Below are 18,955 nucleotides of genomic sequence, written 5' to 3'. Positions count from 1 at the left end.
CAGCTAACAACAATTTAAAACTATATTATTTATCTTCCCCAAACTTAGGTTGTAAAGATGAACCACCACGGCTAAAATCCGACGACTTCACAGAAGTGTTCAAAAACTTCATCGTCGCTTGCCTGCAGAAGAAGTTCCAGGATCGATACAACTACGACCAGTTGTTGAACCACCCCTTCATCCAAGAGCACACCGAAAAGACGACAGATGTCGCCACGTTCGTTAGCGAAATTCTAGATTTGGCTGCCACGGTTTGATCCGAATGGTCCCCTAGTGATAAACCAGTAATATACACATTTAGTTAGGATTTTTTATTAGACATGTAAGAATCGCGTCTGAAACAACAAATTACAGCCATCCTAAAGTCCGGAATGATATACCTTGTAATCTTAGCCACAACTAATATGCCATAATGTTCTACTTCGTTTCATTGACCCAGAGGAGTCTGTCCAGATGAGTTAGCTGGTGCAAAAATCTCTTGATCAGAGTGAAATCGAGTAAATTCGTGAACTTCAATTCTGATTGCGTCAAGCTGGCTTCAACGGCCTCGTGTTGTATGGATGGCTTCTCTCACGACAAATAGCAAGTCAAATTATTTGAAGATAAATATATATATTTTCAAGTGGAGCAGTTTTACTGTGCTTATTATTTGATTATATTTTGGTTCATCAGTTATTGAAAGTATTTCGTACAAATTGGTTTATTCGACTGCAATCGACAATTACTATGTTTCATTCATAGGTAATGCTAAGAAAAATCGTTTTAATTGTTTAATCAATCGATAAAAAATAAATAAAACAGCTATCGACCTTTTAAAACATGGATTTCTTTCCGTTCCATTTCACATCCAAAGTTTAAAACATTGGTAGGTTCCGTTCATTAAAGCTAAGTCTTTTTATCGCTGCATAAATTATCACCAAGGTGTGCTATAAATGATCTACCGTCCGAGATTTGTTCACTTCGTCGAATGATCGCAGTTCGACGTTCGTCTTCCAGAAGCACAGTTCCGAAAGGAGTTTCGTATACGCGTGCCTGGATGATGATATGGAAAATTAGTTTCATTCCACAGTTGCTGTTTTGGTCAAAACTTACCTGTAGTTCTGGCTTCCGATGGCGTAAATGAATGGATTGATGACGGCCGACATCCACGCCAGCACGGAGGCGAACACGTGCAGGTTAGCATACGATCCGTCGTCGTCGATCACGTTGGCAAGCATCAGCGGCAGGAAGCAAACCAAGAAGCATACGTAGATGGTCAGCAGCGTCAGCGTTAGCCGACAGTCTTCCTTGCTACGGAAGAAGGACTCGATGCGTCCGGAAGAGTTGGAACTGTGGGTGTGAAAGAGAATAACAGTTACGTCGTTTCCATTATTTAACAAATCTGAAATTTTGCAGTAAGTTGCGCTTAAATGCTAAAAGTATTGATGCAAAATTTGAGCCCAATAGGTTCTAGAAACCACCCATGACGAAGAGATCGAAGCTGATGAAAATACCAAAAGGCAACTTCGTGTATATGCAGGCCGCATGTAATAAATAAATTGTCTTCAGTTAGTTGAGTCCAGAGATGCATTTGAACGCGTTCTGATCATGTTCTGTTCAAAGCTTGTGCCGTGTTCATGTTCAAAAAATGTAAGATGTTTGATCACAGTGCGCTGTTCATCTCGTGGCAACCGTGTTTGCCTATTATATGGGCAACCATTTCAATACATCGTTGAATTATTCCTATCAAGTATAAATTCATTGTTTGTAATAAATAAAAAAAAAATTTTATTCATTTATATTTTAGGATCATGAATACTTTTTGAAATTGGATAACGCTTGACGAATTTACTGGTTAATCAATGACGGTGTTTAAGACGGTATTCTAAGCCTGAGCCCCTTGGGTAGGGGTTCAGTTCATTCTGTCTAGGCGTAAAATGTAATCAATACCGTTTTGCAATCTCATCTGAACAATTTGAAAGATATTATGAATAAAACGTATGCGATGCTGATTTGAAAATTTACTGCCCATTAGAAGTTTTACTCATCATTTATTGCGAAACAAATAATGTGCACTATTCGAATGTTGATTTGTCCCATGAAAGAAATTATCGTTCATCTCACTATTCATCCACACCGGTGATCCTATGGCTGCCATCCGATTTTTAACACCGTTTCATCAAAGGGCACAAGCTCAATTTAGGTGCAAATTAGTACTTCAGTGTTCTGAGATTATTGTCACTTCATATGTGAGATTCCGGAGCATTTATCTCAGTTGCAAGTTGCCCCTGATCTTACTAGCTAATACCATTCACCGGCCGTAACCCAAACGTCGGACCGTGCTGTACCGTGCTGTAATCTTGGTAGAAGGTATGATGGAGGTCTAAGGAGAAAAAGCGTACCTACCTACTAGTGTGTTCGTCGAAAATTTTGGAGATCACAACTCTTTGATCAATCTAGTTATCATGTGTGTTCACAGAACATGAGCGTTCAAAATGCGTCTCTGGTTGAGTCTCGACGGACTAACATAAGGGGCCGTCCATTAATTACGTAAGGGTTTATGGGGGGAGGGGTGGTTTGAGATTTCTTACGTGCCACAATTTTTTTTTATTTTCTTACAAAAAATATTATCATGGGGGGAGGGGGGGTTGAAAAATCACGAAAATTGCCTTACGTAATAAATGGACCGCCCTAATATGACCGAAATGTGGAAGCAGCAGATTGATAAACACATGAATGCTCAAGTAATGAGTATCAAGCTCAATTCAACGAACGATGGGCCTACTATGAAAGAAGTTAGGGGTGTCATTCGTCAGCTTAAGAACTACCCAAGTAATCACTAGCCCGCTTATTTGCCTTTTTGGGCTTATAGGGCTATTAAACAGCTAACATAGGGAATATCAGCTGTGTAATCACTATGATAGCATGCAAATAGGTGGATTGAAGTGCTATTTGATTACTCGGGTATAACAGCTGGTAAGGATGAAATTGGGGCTGAACTTATTAGTCCAAAGATGCTGGCCAATCGTCTGCACTAACTGATAGTCAAAACCTTGGAACAGGAGTGAAAAAATGGATCATATGCTTCATTTACAACAAAGATGGTAGTGTTCCTTGTCCTTAGCCTCATGTCCAGTAAATTTTATCCCTACCTCCTCACGGTGCCGCCTGGGGTACGAGTAACCGTATAGCAAAAATCGGGTAAATAATTCCGGCGGATCATTGGTCGTATGCTGACAGGGAAGGGGTTCTCCTCTCTTCGGAGGGTACGCATCTGTTCTCCATGTTAGGAGCGGCTGATCATTGTCGTATTGCCAGCGTGTGACTCTTAACATTGATGTACACGATAGTACTCCGGCGAGACGGGAGGTTGGTGCGGGCCTTACAAGCCAGCCGTAAAAATCATCAGTACAGGAAGCATGCAATGTAAATTCGAAGCGAAACAATCGGCATACACCCAGGCATCGAAAACGGACTAACGATTGGAAACTCTGACCATGGAACTGTAAGTCTCTGTAAGTAATTTCTTGGGAAGTACCCGAATTTTTGAGGGTCGACAAGATCCTTTTCCGTTCGTAAGCTGGTGAGCGCTGAACTTTCCTATAATCGGTCTGAATTCCTCCTCCTGTCTAACCTGAGCGTTGTGATCTTCGATAACGATTTTGACATCAGGGACGATTCAAATAGGACGTCCATCGTTTTTCGGGATTTCTTGACCTCCCTCCCCTTCTGTCACACTTTTTCGAATTTCTTACACATACTGCCACACTTTCCTAGAAACAACAACCAAATGATGGACGCCATTTTTGAATGATCCCTCATGGCTTGGGCAGCTATCGTATTCACGTTCCAGCTGTGTGTTGAAAGCGTACTTATCGTCATCGCCATTTGCTACGTGAGGGCTGTGCACGTTGATGCTGATATTGAAGAAACGGCCTTTGATCCTCAACTTGCACAATCTATTGTCGATTGGCCACCACCCATTAACGCGGCTCTGCATTTCGCCCATAACGATAAAAGCTGTGCATCGCTCGTGTCTTTTTCCGCAGATGTGCTAGATGGCATAACCACAGACAAACAGACGTCACACTCTCATCATTTTGCATCGACCACCTTTTTAACGGTCGCTTCAAAAATATGGTAGGTGGCCAATCCGCCACCTGCATCGCTCGCATCGTTTTTGTTCGCGTTTGACGTTTATACACTACCGCCATCCGTTGGCCTGTCGGCCAAACACACTAATTTTAGCATTGAGCGTACATGTCCTCGTGACTATGATTTTAATAGTGATTTGTTCTAAGTGTTACGTCTGTTTGTCTGTGGCATAACCATCCCTACACGGGAAAAAAATCTGTGGTAAAAATTACTATTGTAGCTGACTACGCCCATTCTTGAAACTACCATGGAATTTTAGATCAATTTACTATGTTTACGGTACATCCCACCACATTTCTGGTACATTTGACAGAAATAATTTACAACAATCTGATTTCGACAACAGACATGGTAAAATCAAGCGCATTTCTGGTCTGCTGAAAATTGCCGGTGCAAGCGCTTAAATTAACCTAGGACAGGACTTGTCAGGTACTAGTGCAAATTTGAAACCATTTGCCTGTCAAAAAAGGCCACTTCTGATTGGTCGTTTTGGCAAAGGCCTACTTTCACATCGTTGAGTTAGATTGCAACAGGGCACTTTGTTGCTAGCCCGGCCGTGTTGCTAGTTCATAAGTTAGAGTTTTTATTGAAAGTTTGAAAATATTTCATGAAATCTTTTTGCTACATATCAATCTATATTCGATGTTTGGTTTACCGCATGTGCTCCTACAATACTAAAATAAATCAAAAATACTTAATTGAGTGCAGTTTAATAGAAATTGTATCAATTTTCTCTAAAAATATCGCCGGTTTTGAATATAACCTATTTTAAAAAAGAAGCTAGCATTCGCTATTGCGCTAAATGAATGAAGCATGCAAGAAACAACCAAATTGTGAGCCTTGTTACTTGAATTTGTTAAACTGATTTGCTTAAAAAGTATACTGGTAGAACTGGCTTTTGTATCGTCAAGGTTATCGATTGAAAAACAACGGGGCAGTCCTTGTTGAGCTGTCACGTCCTGTCCTAGAACTTAACCCCCTAAAATGGTAGTTTTTACCGCACAATTTTTCTGCGTGTATGTATGTACCGTCGACGCTTTCCAGCACACCTCCTGCAGTGCTACGATGTCGATCTTCTTCTTCTTTCTGGCGTTACGTCCCAACTGGGACAAAGCCTGCTTCTCAGCTTAGTGTTCTTATGAGCACTTCCACAGTTATTAACTGAGAGCTTTCTTTGCCGATTGACCATTTTTGCATGTGTATATCCGTGTGGCTGGTACGATGATACTCTATGCCCAGGGAATCGAGAAAATTTCCTTTACGAAAAGATTCTCGACTGGCGGGATTAGAACCCACGACCCTCAGCATGGTCATGCTGAATAGCTGCGCGTTTACCACTACGGCTATCTGGGCCCCACGTCTATCGCCACTATCAAGCAGATTTGTGGGAAGTTTTCAGGTCGTTTTCGTGGACGGGCGATCGACATTGTTGCGGTAAATCATCCAGATGTGTCTCAAATATCAAGTCCCTACTCACCACCTATTCATCGATTTTAAAGCGGCATATGCTTTCATCGATTGCGAAAAGCTATGAAAAATTATGGACGAGAATGGTTTTCCCGGGAAACTAGCTAGACTGATTAAGGCAAGGATGGATAGTTTGCAGGGTTGTGTGAAGATATCGATTGCGAAGACGTATCATTGCCGGAAGTCGTATTTAATGCGACTCCAAAAGATCTTGCGGTCTGGTAAACTTCACTTCCGTTCTTAGTGTACCATGTACTGTACAAGACGCCTATAAGACACGTTATCTTCTACGGGCATGAGATGTGGATAATGCTCGAAGAGGATCTGCAAGCGCTAGGAGTTTTAAAACGACGTGTGCATAGGACGATTTTTGGTGGAGTATGTGAGAATGGCGTATGAAGGAGAAGAATGAAAAGTGTCATTTTCCTCTGGCGTTACTAATCCAGTTTCGTCGATAGTTGCTAGACAATGGTTTTTAACTTTATTGTACTGCAAATCCATCAAAAATGCCGTGAGTACAAGGTTTCATTTTGAAAGCATGCAAACAAGGTGTTTACTTAGTTTGCTACGGTTGATGGATTGATGCAAGGAGATGTACTTTCGAATTTACTGTTCAACTTTGAAATTGACGGTGCGATTAAGAGACCTGACTTAACATTCTAATCACATGGTCGCACATGGTTCCCGACTTTTTGGACGATATAGACCTTATTGAAATCGATCACAAAGGGGGCTTTCGTTCCCTTGAAGAGGGAGACACTGAGCTAAGACTTGACTATCAACACTATCAAACCGAAGTACGTGGTCGCAGGTAGAGAAAGAGGCAACCCTAGTTTTTTTTAGATTCCCGAGTAGCTGATAATCGTCCATCAGGCTCCGAAGCTTATGCTATTTCGTCTTTTATCCTAGAAAATTGCAGACACAGTTCACCTTCCCCTCCCTATCTTCTTTGCTACCTTGATAGCCACAGCCATTAAGTCAAGATTCACACTGATTGAGAACTCCATAAATTTTGTGTGAATAATGGTTTTTTGTTTGTCCTTCATATGAAAATTATATTGTTCCATTCATCGGCGAAATACGTGCGTTGCAATTCATTTCCGTGACGGAGAATCATAACTTCCGTTGAAACAATACGTTCAACATACAACATCATATAATTTTCGGCGGAATCCAAGGAGATAGTGCACTGTGATAAATGCGACGGGTGGTTCCATTTCTCCTGTGTGGGCGTTTCTGAAGACATCGCCAACAAGAGCTACAGTAGAAGCCAGTCAATCGGGAGCATCGCTACGAGAACGCACACCAATCTAGCGATTTCTTCTGAAGTTCACAAAATTACCACTCTAGGTTAGGGGGTCCCGTAGCCTTGAGGTTACGCTTTCGCTTCGTAAGCGCAAGGTCATGGGTTCGAATCCCAACCCACACAAAAAACTCCGTCCAGCCATCAGAAGACACCGCACGAAGGACCGTGTATTGGGGAACACATGCATCCTCCGTCAGTATCGGATGGTGACTGAGACACACTGACCCTCTTTGTAGGTTGTTACCTCACACGACACGGAAATATGGCAAAATGAACCACCGCACACCAAAGGACTACGGCTATAAGTATACGGATTGGACCAACGGCAGCACTCTCCTCTACCTGCTCGGTATGGGAGAAATAGCAATGAGAACTAGGATATAAATAGATTCTGTAGCTGTGTAGCTATAGAAACGATACGATAGTCGGCATTGTAGCGGCCAAGTGCACGGAGTGCCTAACAAATAAAAGTATGGAATAAAAAAAACACTCTTGATTGGAGTCCCGTCAACAATGTGCAGATCTTTCCAACAGAAGCAACGGCCGGTCAAACAGTCGAACTGCAGATCTTTCCGTTGTGGAAGCTGCGAAAGCATTGTTAGAAACTTTATTTTCATAACTAGGCCTCCATTCAACTCCACTACCTTTGATGAACAGTCTTTAGCGAAAATAATCCATACATCTCTCCCAGCCGAATTTTGAATTTCAATCTTTAGCAAATGCATAGATTATTTGGTCGATGCAAGAATATAGCCGGGATCACAAAAAAATGCATTTTACCAACAATTATAGTGCTGATGGCTACGTCGACCATGCAAATATGGGCAGTGGAGGCAAAAGGCTGCATAACAGGCAAGGCTTACGAAGCAGTACACGTGCAAAACTTCTGTGCTACCGTAGACGCGTGTAGATTACAGGAGTACATGTACAACACCACGTTGCTTCATCAGCTAGTTAGCAAGTTGCCTGCCGCCAACTTGGCCACCTTCAGTAGCTAGATCTACCTATGCCCAGGCAGAAGCCGCAAGTGTCGTTACCTCTCCGTCGTTGGTGCAACCTGAAAACCTCAAAATGAAGCCCGGGGCTCCAAAAAGGAAATACGCATCTCTATACCCATTCAAAGACACCGTCTTTCGAGGAGAGCATAGATGCCTCGCCGCAGGCACCCTCGAACTCAAAACTAGTGCCGGCGAAGCAGGTCTGCTCAACTTGTCAAGGCAGCTGCAAGCCCGCCGACAAATGTAAGTACTTCGTGGACCTCTCCGGAGAATCGCATTTTGCAGCAATAAAGGAGCTCGGCCAGTGCCGTACCTGTCTGCGGATGCACAAATGACACTGCAAAGCCCTGCGATAAAAATGGGTGTATCTTCCGGCATCATGAGTTGCTGCACAACGATTCGGAGCAGAAACCATAGAATACTGCAGCAACAATCGCAACTGGAAATGAAAGTAAGCCTGCTGATCCATCCTGTTAGCGCACGCTCCGGACGCAATACTCATCGGTCAGCTGCCAGTTCAGTGCTGTTCCTCTACCTCCCTGTCGTATTGTACGACAAAACGACCATAGTTCGCACGCCTTCGTGAACGAAGGTTCCGAGCTCACTCTGCTTGATCTGGAGATTGCTAATGCTTTAGAGCTGGATGCTACCTAACGACCACTATGCCTGCGGGGGACTGGACGAACTGAACGTTGTGAACAGAATTTTCTTCACGATGTGCGAACGGTTTAGGTTTTACCGACAAACGTTGGATATGCTTGAATTCGCCAAAGAATTCCAACACCTCAGAGATTTGTCGATCGAGTCCTACCGGGATATACGGCCACATATACTTATCGGAACCAAACACGTCCATCTTGGTTTCGTTTTAAAAAGCCGAGAAGGAGAGTTTGGGCAGCCGATCATAATCAAGTCAAGGCTGGGATGGACCATTTGTGGAGGGCAAAGTGTAGACCGCGGAGTAAATCTGCACCATTCCACATATGTCCATGTAATACCATAGAAGAAGAGAATCTTCACCAGGCAATGAAGTACTACTTCTCCCTCGATAGCCTTGGAGTTACCAAAATGAATCAATCAATGCTATCCATCGAAGATCAACGGATCATGATGTTTCTCCAATCGCTCACGCACCGCCTGGATGATCGACATGAATCCGACTTACTCTGGCGATTTGACGACGCTCGTTTATAGGGCTATCCTAAACAGCATAAAGTCTTCCGGCATAATGTCAGTTGGCATAAAGTCGTTTGGTATCATGCTGTTTGGCTTAAATAATCGAAAAACTAAGAGCCATTTGGTACAATGGGCAGGTAGCATAACATGAAAACAGCCTTTTTGAAAGAACGATCATAACTATGGTGAATCTCCAGTTCTGCTGAAATGCCGACATTTCGCAAATAATTACGGAGAAATCAGATATCGGAACCTCGGAAATCCGTTATCCAAGGGCAAATTTCAAATTTAAATGTGTAGGTTTAATGAACATTACTATAAAGATGATAATTACCTATGCGCCTTCAGTTTGGCTCGCTGCTTGTGCACTGTGTAGAATATGCACGAATAGGATATCGATATTATTATACATGGGACCAGAACCCCGAACAGGAAGATGAATTTCTTTGGTGATGTGTCATTTTTCTTCAGGATCGTACAGGAGAACGTTTCTTCGTCCAGACCCAACGTGCCCCAGATTTCGAATAGTGGAAGTAGCTGAAAAGACAAACAATAAAGAGAAAGATTGAAACAATCATTCTAGAACTTTTAAGTATTGTTTTACCTACCATTATGCCGAAAGAAAACGCCCATATGGCGAACAGTTGGAAACATAAACTAAGTGGAGTGTAGATCTTAGAATATCGACTAGGATGTAAAATCAGCGTATACCGATTGATGGTGAGGCCTACCATGCTGAGCACGGACACAGCCACGTTACCGTAGAAGAATACTGGAAACACTTTACACAAATCCTCACCCAGTGTCCATTGCTGCAAAATAATAAGACGATTAATCAATTTGAACATATTTATTGTATATATTACTAATATACCTGATTAAGGAACCTTATTGCCGTTAAGGGCATATTAACTGCACAGAAAAAGAGATCTGATATGCTAAGAGAAAGCACGAACGCTGTCGTTGGATGCTTCCGTAGTTTGTGATATTTGAGAAGTGCTGTGATTGTGAGGAGGTTCCCTGCAATTTTAATTTTTATAGTGTTAATAATATGTAAAACACAAGTCCTCTATGATCGAAACAGCACCAATATAATAATAAGTGTTAGAAAAAGCCTCATTTCGATTATAGTTAAATATGGTGGTGTTTAGGACTTAGATTATTTTGTAAGCGATACTGTATATAAAGTATTTTCTGTACTGTTCTTCATAATGATATAGGTCATAAATTATAGGTGGTCATAATTTTCCGAATACAGGAAAATATAAATGAAGTAGGAAGAATATGATACCTAGTTATGGTTGAGGGCTACGAATGTAAATTTATTAGTCGAAAATTATTTCATCGCAATTAGTATTATGAATATAATGGACATATGTGACAAATAAAACTTTTCAAAAAGAAATGACCGCTTTGAGAAAAGAGATATTAGAGTAAAGTGGGACAGTGCGCATCGTACCTTCGTGCTGTGCGTACACGAATTCTCTCTGCTTTTTCAGTGCTACAAAAACAGTACTTTTCAGTGCTAAAATTAAAAACGGTTCTTTTCAGTACTACTAAAACAGTACTTTTTTTCTACTATTGATCCCTTTACGATCATTGTTTGGACCCGTGCCTTCGATTTTTCGTTGGACCCGTTGGCAAAAGTTAGCGATGGTAGGTAATCCTTCTTGGACACCGTCTTAGGAGGTCTCGTTTTTCTTCGATTATTCACTAAACATGGCTGCAAATACAAATAAAAGGAAGGGTGAATCTCTGAATTCACAACTTCCTTCCAAAAAAGTGGGATTTAAAACTGTCACTAAACGTGGCAAAAATGGAAGAAAGGACGTTTCCCCGGAATGCGAACTTTCTTCCAAGGGTGAAATGAATAATTGTATCGAAATGAGCAATCAGTTCGATGCTCTAGACAAATTTTCCGAACACCAAATCGAAGCAGCCTCTAGCCCAGGCTCTTTGATTCAAGTGAGGAAGCAAAGAGTGGCGCCTATCGTGGTCAGTTGTTCCGAATTTGCGGGATTTAGGCAGGAGATCTTGAACTCCATTAGGGGAATCAAGGTTTCCTTCCAAGTCGCAAAGAAAGGAGACTGTCGCGTTTTGCCGGAATCTCTTAAAAATCGTGAACTTCTTCTCAAACATCTTGAAAAGAAGAAACACAAATGTTTCACTTATGACGACAAAACTGAACCTTTTTTCAAAGTCGTCTTGACAGGTCTCTCAAGTGGCTGTAAGTCACCTGAAGAGATCAAAAATGGAATAAATGATTTGCTTGGATTTTCCCCAGTCCATGTAATCATTATGACAAAGAGAACCCAATCTGGCATTCTTCGGAAAGGGCTTTCTCAAACTTTCACTTTAACAAAAAAACATCTTATTAATATTAAAGCTTTAGAAAAAGCTAGACTTATGTTCGATGTCCGTGTGACATGAGAACATTTCCAGAAACCTGGAGGAAATTACCAGAGCCCCACTCAGTGCCGTCGGTGCTAAAAGTGGGGTTATGGTACAAAAAATTGCCACATGGATGCTAAATGCATGATTTACGGAGGTTCTTCTCACGCCAGGACGTCTGTCCAGTGAAGGAAGATACCACCAAGTTTATATGCTCGAATTGCGGAGCTAATCATAAGTCAAATTTTTAAGCATGCCCTTCGCGTAGGCGAGTCATCGAGGCTCGTGCCAGGCAGATGAACAGTAGTATTCGTTACGATAACGGTCGTTTCCGGAATTTCCCTGGTAGAGTATCGAACAATGCTCATTTTTCAGTTAACGATTGCCTGATAATTAGGTAGATCATAATCATGCTCATTCACAAACTAATTTTAATCCATCGGGTACCCTTTCGATTTTTTAAAATTCGATTGTATTTTCCCAAGGAAAATCCTTTGCCGATATCGTAGCAGATAATTTGATATCCTCCCCTATTCATTCTATGCGTACCCATTCTAATTGTTTCAAATCAAATGGAAAAAAATCCTGCCGCCACAGGAACCTTCTACTACGCCTCTTCGTCTACCGAAAATTTTAACGGGAAATCATCAGATGTACCCACTTCAAGTGATATGTCGGCTTCTGATTTTAATTTTCTAACTGAACAATTGAATCTAATGATTGATGCAATGTTCAAAGCCACCACTATGACTGAAGCAGTTCAAGTAGGTGTAAAATTTACTAATTAAATTGTTATTGGATTACGTTTTTCTAATGGATCCAATAAATAATAATTTAAATATTTTAAATTGGAATGCTCGTTCTTTGAATGGTGAAGAGGACGAGCTGTTTAATTTTCTTACAGCTGATAACGTGCATATAGCAGTTATTACTGAAACTTATTTAAAACCTGAATCCAAACTAAAAAAAGATCCTAAATTTTTTGTTTAACGTAATGATTTACTTGATGGGGCATGTGGGGGAGTGCAATCATCATTCATAGGCGTATAAAACATCAACTGTTTTCGTCATTTGAAACTAAAGTGTTTGAAGCTTTAGGTGTTTCTGTTGAAACACAGTTTGGTAAATATACTTTCATAGCTGACTATTTGCCTTTTCAATGCTCTGGACAGCAAGTTAACTTACTTCAAGACTTGCGAAAATTGACTCGCAATAAGTCAAAAATTTTTGTCAGGGGCCGTCCATAAATGACGTAGCATTTTTTCACTGATTTTTTACACCCCCCTCCCCCCTCGTAGCATTTCGTCACAAACGCTGGTACCCCCCTTTGGAAAATACGTAGCATATCAAGAGGGGGGGCCCCTCTATATTTTTTTCTACTCGATTTCCTTAGTGACTGGGTTGAAACAAAAAATTGGAATGCAGAAGTTCAATACAATGTTTGATATTAATTACTATGTTGTCCTCGTTAATGTTCTGGCTATTCCATCAAGAGCATTGATAAATCAAAACAAATCGATGAGAGATCTCCTGCAACATTAAATGCATAAATTCACGGAATAAATATCTTGTTTTAATGTAATATTTTCCTAAAAGAACATATTTTATTTCCTTGAAGAAATAAAGCCCCAACAGAAAATATAAATAAAACTAAAACGGCTGACTTTATGCCTTGTTAACAAATGGAAAAACAATGTACTCCAAGTAGTTAAAGCATTGATTTTTAATTAATTTATTGAACTTTTATTTTGTTTTTATATAAATTTATTAATTCAGACGTGAATATAATATAATATCCACATAATTATTCAAAGCTTCAAAACATATGTTTGATTGCATTTATCAAGAAAATCTAAAATTTCATAGATTTTTTTTTCAATCTTGTCATATGAATGTTTGTAACTGAATCATCATTTTATAACCCAAGTTTATAAGTCAAAAAAAAAAAAAGAAGTTTAATAAAAAATAATTGTATGTCATTTTTTTCAGCGCCTCTCTTTTTACCGACATGAATTAAAATGCTACGTCCACTAGCTAGGACCCCTCCCTCCCCCTCGTCACACTTCGTCACAAATTCATGAAGACCCCCCTCCCCCCTAAAATGCTACGTCATTTATGGACGACCCCTCATTGGTGACTTTAATGCCAAACATCGGTCATGGAATAATTCTCAAAGTAATTCCAACGGCAGAATTTTATTTGATGAGTGCTCTTCAGGATATTTCTCAATTCAATACCCTGATAGCCCTACATGTTTTTCCTCTTCTAGAAATCCATCTGCGATTGACTTGGTCTTAATCGACTCTAGTCATCTTTGTAGCCAACTGAATACACATGCTGATTTTGATTCTGATCATGTCCCTGTTACATTTCAAATATCCCATGAAGCGATTCTCAATCCTATCAGCTCCACTTTCAATTATTTTCTAGCCGACTGGAATATATATGAAACATATATTGACTCTAATCTTGATGTTAACATTTCTTTACAAACAAAACTTGGTATTGACAATGCTGCAATTCATTGCAATTCCAAAATTTGAATTCGTGATTATAGACGATGATCTTAAACTCTTGATCCGTCTTAAAAACGTGAAAATTTTGGAAAAAAAACCTCAGGAGCCAATACCGGCATTGAAAGAGGAAAACAAATTATTACTAACTAATTGATTGAAGGCTCAAAAACTAGCTATGCAGTTTGAAAGCGCGCACAATTAATTTAGGTCTTACTAGTCCAATTGAAAATCAAGTTACTCAGGACTTTGAAAATATTCTCAATCAAGAGAACGTTTTCGAAAATGCCTGGGAGACTGATTTGGAAGAAGTGAGAACTATTATTAAACAAATCGAAAATATGAAAGCTCCTGGCGATGATGGAATTTTCTACATCCTCATCAAGAAACTTCCAGAAAGTAGCTTATCATTCTTAGTTGATATATTTAACAAATATTTTCAGTTAGTATATTTTCCTGACAAATGGAAAAATACAAAGCTTGTACCAATTTTATAACCAGACAAAAATCCTGCAGAAGCTTCTAGCTATCATCCAAGCAGTTTGCTTTCCTCCATCAGTAAACTTTTTGAAAAGGTCATTTTGAACAGAATGATGGCCCACATCAATGAAAATTCAATTTTTGCCAATGAACAGTTCAGATTCCGCCATGGACATTCGACCACTCATCAACTTTTACGTGTAACAAATCTGATCCGTTCCAACAAACCTGAAGGCTATTAGACTGGTCTCACTCTTCTAGACATAGAAAAAGCATTCGACAGTGTTTGGAATGAAGGTTTGATGTAAAATTGAAAAAAACTTTAATTTTCCAACATACATTGTTAGAATAATTCAAAGCTATCTGTTGAAGTTAAGTTTCCAGGGCTCATGCTAGATAAAAATTTAACTTTCGATAATCACATTGATGGTATTCAAGCTAAATGTAACAAATATGTAAAATGTTATCCTCAGAAAACCAAAACTAAAACTTTGTCTTAAGCACAAGCTTTTGATCTTCAGACAAATTTTCAGGCCTGCCATGTTGTAAGCTGTACCAATATTGACTAGCTGTTGTAATACCAGAAAGAAAGCTCTGCAGAGGATCCAAAATAAAATTTTGAAAATCATCCTGAAGCTTCTCTCCTGGTATAGTACTAATGAGTTACATAGAATATCCAATGTTGAAACATTGTAATAAATGTCAACTAAAATAATAAATAATTTTAGACAAAACTCGTTGTAATCTTCTATTGCCACGATCAATAAGTTATATATTTAGGTTAAAGTAAATAATTGAAAGCGTTTTTTATCCTTCATAAGCAGATGAAATCAACTCACCTGTAAAAATTCCTAATTGGTACGGCAAATGAAATGTAATTTGTTGTTAACAAAATGTTAATAAAAGCTTAATTTTGTCATACCAAATATGGATGATAGTGTTATCTAACACAGAACACCTTGATATAAGAAATGAATGTCATGTTTGGAATGATACTAATAAAGAATTTAAAAAAAGTATTCCTTGAAGCTAATCTTTTCACATAATTTGGTCTTGGAGTAACATCACGTTCAATTCACCAGCTGTTGTTTACCAACTTCTTACACTCCGGAACATGAGGTTTTCAATTCTGAGAAGTGATAGTTCTGTTGACTCACACAATAATGCCGAAGGCACCCGCGAGTCATCTTGTCTGCGAGTTCCTGGATTGTCCATATAACCTACAGATGAGCGGTGTATCACTCACCTACCTCACCACATTACGGTTGATAATAACTTGTCGCTGCAGAAACGAGTAATTGAACGCGCACGTGGTTGACTCACTCGGTAGATACCTTCCTACTGATCGATGAGTCATTTTAATTGTTTGATTCACATTCGTGCAAATACAGCTGCTGGAAGGTTGGAATTTATCTCGAGGCATTGCGAACATTCAGTGGAAGTATGCTTTCACTAGATGATTAGTAATTGTTTATCAGGAACCATTTGAAAAGACCATTGAGAAGATCACCAAAGTTTTTTGAGGGTGATTTAATATAGAAAATTAGTTTAAAACATTTCGTGTGCAGTAACATTAACGAGATAGAGCTACATTTATTTGCTCGTCCGAATTGATTAAAAAATAATTAATTTTCCTTATTATTTACTCCCATACTCCCATGTGCATAATCTGGCCAGGGTATCCCTAATTTGGCCATTTTTGTACATTAGTTTCTCGATATGTAATCAATTTTATCGCTCAATTTAATCACGGTTTTCTTTTCGATTATACCACGTCACGATAATTTTATGATTTTCATACATTTGGAAGATAAAACGGGAGTCAGAGTAGAAAATTTCAAACATAGAGACGTACAATTATCATTTACAAACGACGAAACATTTACAAGTTTCAGTTTCTCTCATCCGCTCCTGGCATACCTTTTTGTATAAACTTACACCATTAGTTAAACTGGAGTCTTTTGTATCTGTGGTGGAAGAAGTACGCCTGTGGTGGAAGAAAAAAACTTTCAAATTGAACGATTAAAAAGTTTATACGAAATTTAAATATTCTGATAACGATTGATTCTCAAGTCGATTCTAGTACGACACTGAAGACGGCCTTACAGTTGAGGTCGAAATACGTGTATCTGTCAAAAGATACAAACTATAGTGGATTTAAATGGTATAGTACTAAATTCGGTTTTTCATCTACAGTTGTGTTCAGAATAATAGTAGTGAAAGCCAATTTTCACACAAAATGCTCAACTTTGGCGTGCTGTAACTTTGTTTCCCCATAAGCAATTGGCATAAAATTTTGGCAGAGAATTACAAATTTCTTCGATTTTATTATCACATTGTTTGATATATTTTTCACTACCGGTTAAAAATTTAAGCACAAGGTGTAATCGCTCAAAATTATAGTAGTTTTAATACTTCAAATATCTGCTGTATTTTGAGTTTTTAAATTTTTCTTTACTCATCGTTTCAACAATTTCCATCCAAGCTATAAATGTATAAACAAACCAATTTTTTACAAAATTGTTGTTGAACAAAAAGTTTTAAAATAAAAACTACAGTGATACCTCCATGAGTCGATGTTCTATGACTCGATATCGACTCATGGAACCATACTAGAAACAAAATTTCATGGTTACTATGATGGTCCCTTGAAACAGCTTTCCAAAGGATTGCTGTTCCATGACTCGATATTTCCATGAGTCGATGGTCCCTTCAATATCGACTCATGGAGGTGTCACTGTACTATTATTTTGAGCGATTTCACCTGGTGCTCTAATTTTTAACCGGTAGTGAAAAATATATCAAACATTGTGATAATAAAATTGAGGATATTTGTAGTTCTCTGCCAAAATGTCATGCCCATTGCTTATAGGGAAACAAAGTTACAGCATGCCAAAGTTGAGCATTTTGTATAAAAATCGACTTTCACTACTAACATTCTGAACACAACTGTACTTATAGGTATTCCACTAAACAGCTCGAAGATTTATTATTTTCATCTATTATGGTTTGTTCGTAAGTTCATCTAACACTGTTTCTTCATTTTTAGTTATATTTGGACGCACACACATTAAAGTGATAGCTTCAATCACTCCTTGTCTATTTTGTTCCTTTTTACCAGTTTTTCAACGACGAGAATAATCTTTTAGCGCATTAAGGTGCAGTAGGAAACGTTGCGATTATTATTAGAAGTTGGTCGAAGGAGAATTCGTATTGCAGATTTTGCAACACTCTCAGCTTGCAGACAAATATTATGATATTGATTTTTCATAAGAGCTTAATTGTATTCATAGATTTCTTTTATCGTTACTTTCTATGAATTATTGCAGAAAATTGATCCGCTTCCTGTTACATTCTTTCGAGCGGTAGGATAAAAAATCCTGCTTCACCAACAAAAAATATTGTAGATTTGTTTTTAATTTGGGGAAGCTATTGGCATAAAAAAGGATCGATGCAGATAAATCACTTATGTCAGTTAAGCTTATGAAGGAACATTTCCATACCCTGTGAGCTTTTCTAGGAGTTTATTCGTAATCATGGAAAACAAAAGAAATGCTTCTCCAAAAATTCACGCTTCAAGATACGTTACATGTGGCTAAATGTTGAGTTAATGATTTAACATTCGAAGCTTCCAAAATCTTTCGGTTGTAAATCAATAAACTGTTAAGTATCCCAATATATCTGCATGTATGTTTGAAAAACACCTCGACCAAAGCCTGCAGTATATTTATCTCTAAAAGTGCGAATATTATGTTTTTACCTGAGAGAGAGGAGACAGCCCACTAGCAGCTGGCTTTGTTTTCTTGGCTTCTTTGATTTCTTCTTCTCATGTTTGAGTTGTGCACAATGGTTCGGAGAGCACAAACTGAGTCAAAACCATTTCCACATCCTATATGTTATCAAAAAAGTCATAAAATTAAAAAAAAATCAATAGCAATTTGAGTCCAATTGACAATATTTAGTTAATCAATGATTTTATATGCGAGAGCACAGGAAATCAACCCGAAAATTTAATCACATTTAGTTTTAGTTGGGCCAAATTTTGACGGTTTTTCACACTCTACCTTTCAAATGTGCGGTTTTTCAGTGACAGTTGATGACAGGTTTCCTTGACTTTTGGGAGCTCGCAATCTAAGCCAGCTGTCTCCTCTCTCTTAGGTTTTTACTAGTGGTCCCGGAAAACTTCATCTTGCCATCAAGTAGGCTGTTGTAAAACGTCATGCAATTTCTTATACAAAATGACGTATTAGTCTTCTTCCGTTTTCCCAATTATTCCGGAGTTTTAACTTTTTCCTTGCACTACCACGTAGCATCCCTAGAGGAGTGCAACCGTGAATAACTTACGTCAATCCGATCTCTTGTCTTTTTTTGACATACAAACACCTCTCCATTTTTATTTAAATGGATGACACAATTCATGGCCTATTAATGGGAAAATCACAACTGAGAAGAAAAACAATCTACTGGTCCGGTGTTTGTAGATTGCAGTA

The 18,955-nt window shown here is 38.8% G+C and overlaps 3 protein-coding genes across 4 annotated transcripts in view; 1 reads left to right on the top strand and 2 right to left on the bottom strand.

The window, feature by feature from the left end:
• LOC5571505 (dual specificity mitogen-activated protein kinase kinase 3) overlaps nucleotides 1–818 on the top strand; it is a 31,316-nt gene extending 30,498 nt beyond the window's left edge. Inside the window, exon 8 of one of the 2 annotated variants that reach the window (XM_001659706.2) lies at nucleotides 49–818. In XM_001659706.2, coding sequence (XP_001659756.2) covers nucleotides 49–75 — 27 coding nt within the window. In that variant the 3' untranslated portion in view covers nucleotides 76–818. The remainder of the gene's footprint in view (nucleotides 1–48) is intronic. The other variant, XM_021848425.1, reaches the window with a different exon arrangement.
• A 108-nt stretch (nucleotides 819–926) lies between these two features.
• LOC5571506 (protein trapped in endoderm-1) lies at nucleotides 927–9,988 on the bottom strand. Its single transcript, XM_021838566.1, has 5 exons — nucleotides 9,956–9,988; nucleotides 9,690–9,893; nucleotides 9,416–9,618; nucleotides 1,093–1,329; nucleotides 927–1,032 (listed from the first exon to the last, which is right to left on the bottom strand). Exons 1-5 carry the CDS (start codon nucleotides 9,986–9,988, stop codon nucleotides 927–929), a joined length of 783 nt encoding a protein of 260 aa, XP_021694258.1.
• LOC5571507 (pre-mRNA-splicing factor ATP-dependent RNA helicase PRP16) overlaps nucleotides 9,984–18,955 on the bottom strand; it is a 114,135-nt gene continuing 105,163 nt past the window's right edge. The window contains exon 6 of the mRNA XM_021848418.1: nucleotides 9,984–10,101. The gene's annotated coding sequence lies outside the window, so the exon portion shown is untranslated. The remainder of the gene's footprint in view (nucleotides 10,102–18,955) is intronic.

Source organism: Aedes aegypti, chromosome 1 (assembly GCF_002204515.2).
Source record: "Aedes aegypti strain LVP_AGWG chromosome 1, AaegL5.0 Primary Assembly, whole genome shotgun sequence".
NCBI classification, from domain to species: domain Eukaryota; kingdom Metazoa; phylum Arthropoda; class Insecta; order Diptera; family Culicidae; genus Aedes; species Aedes aegypti.
This window is presented reverse-complemented; position numbering and strand designations above follow the sequence as displayed.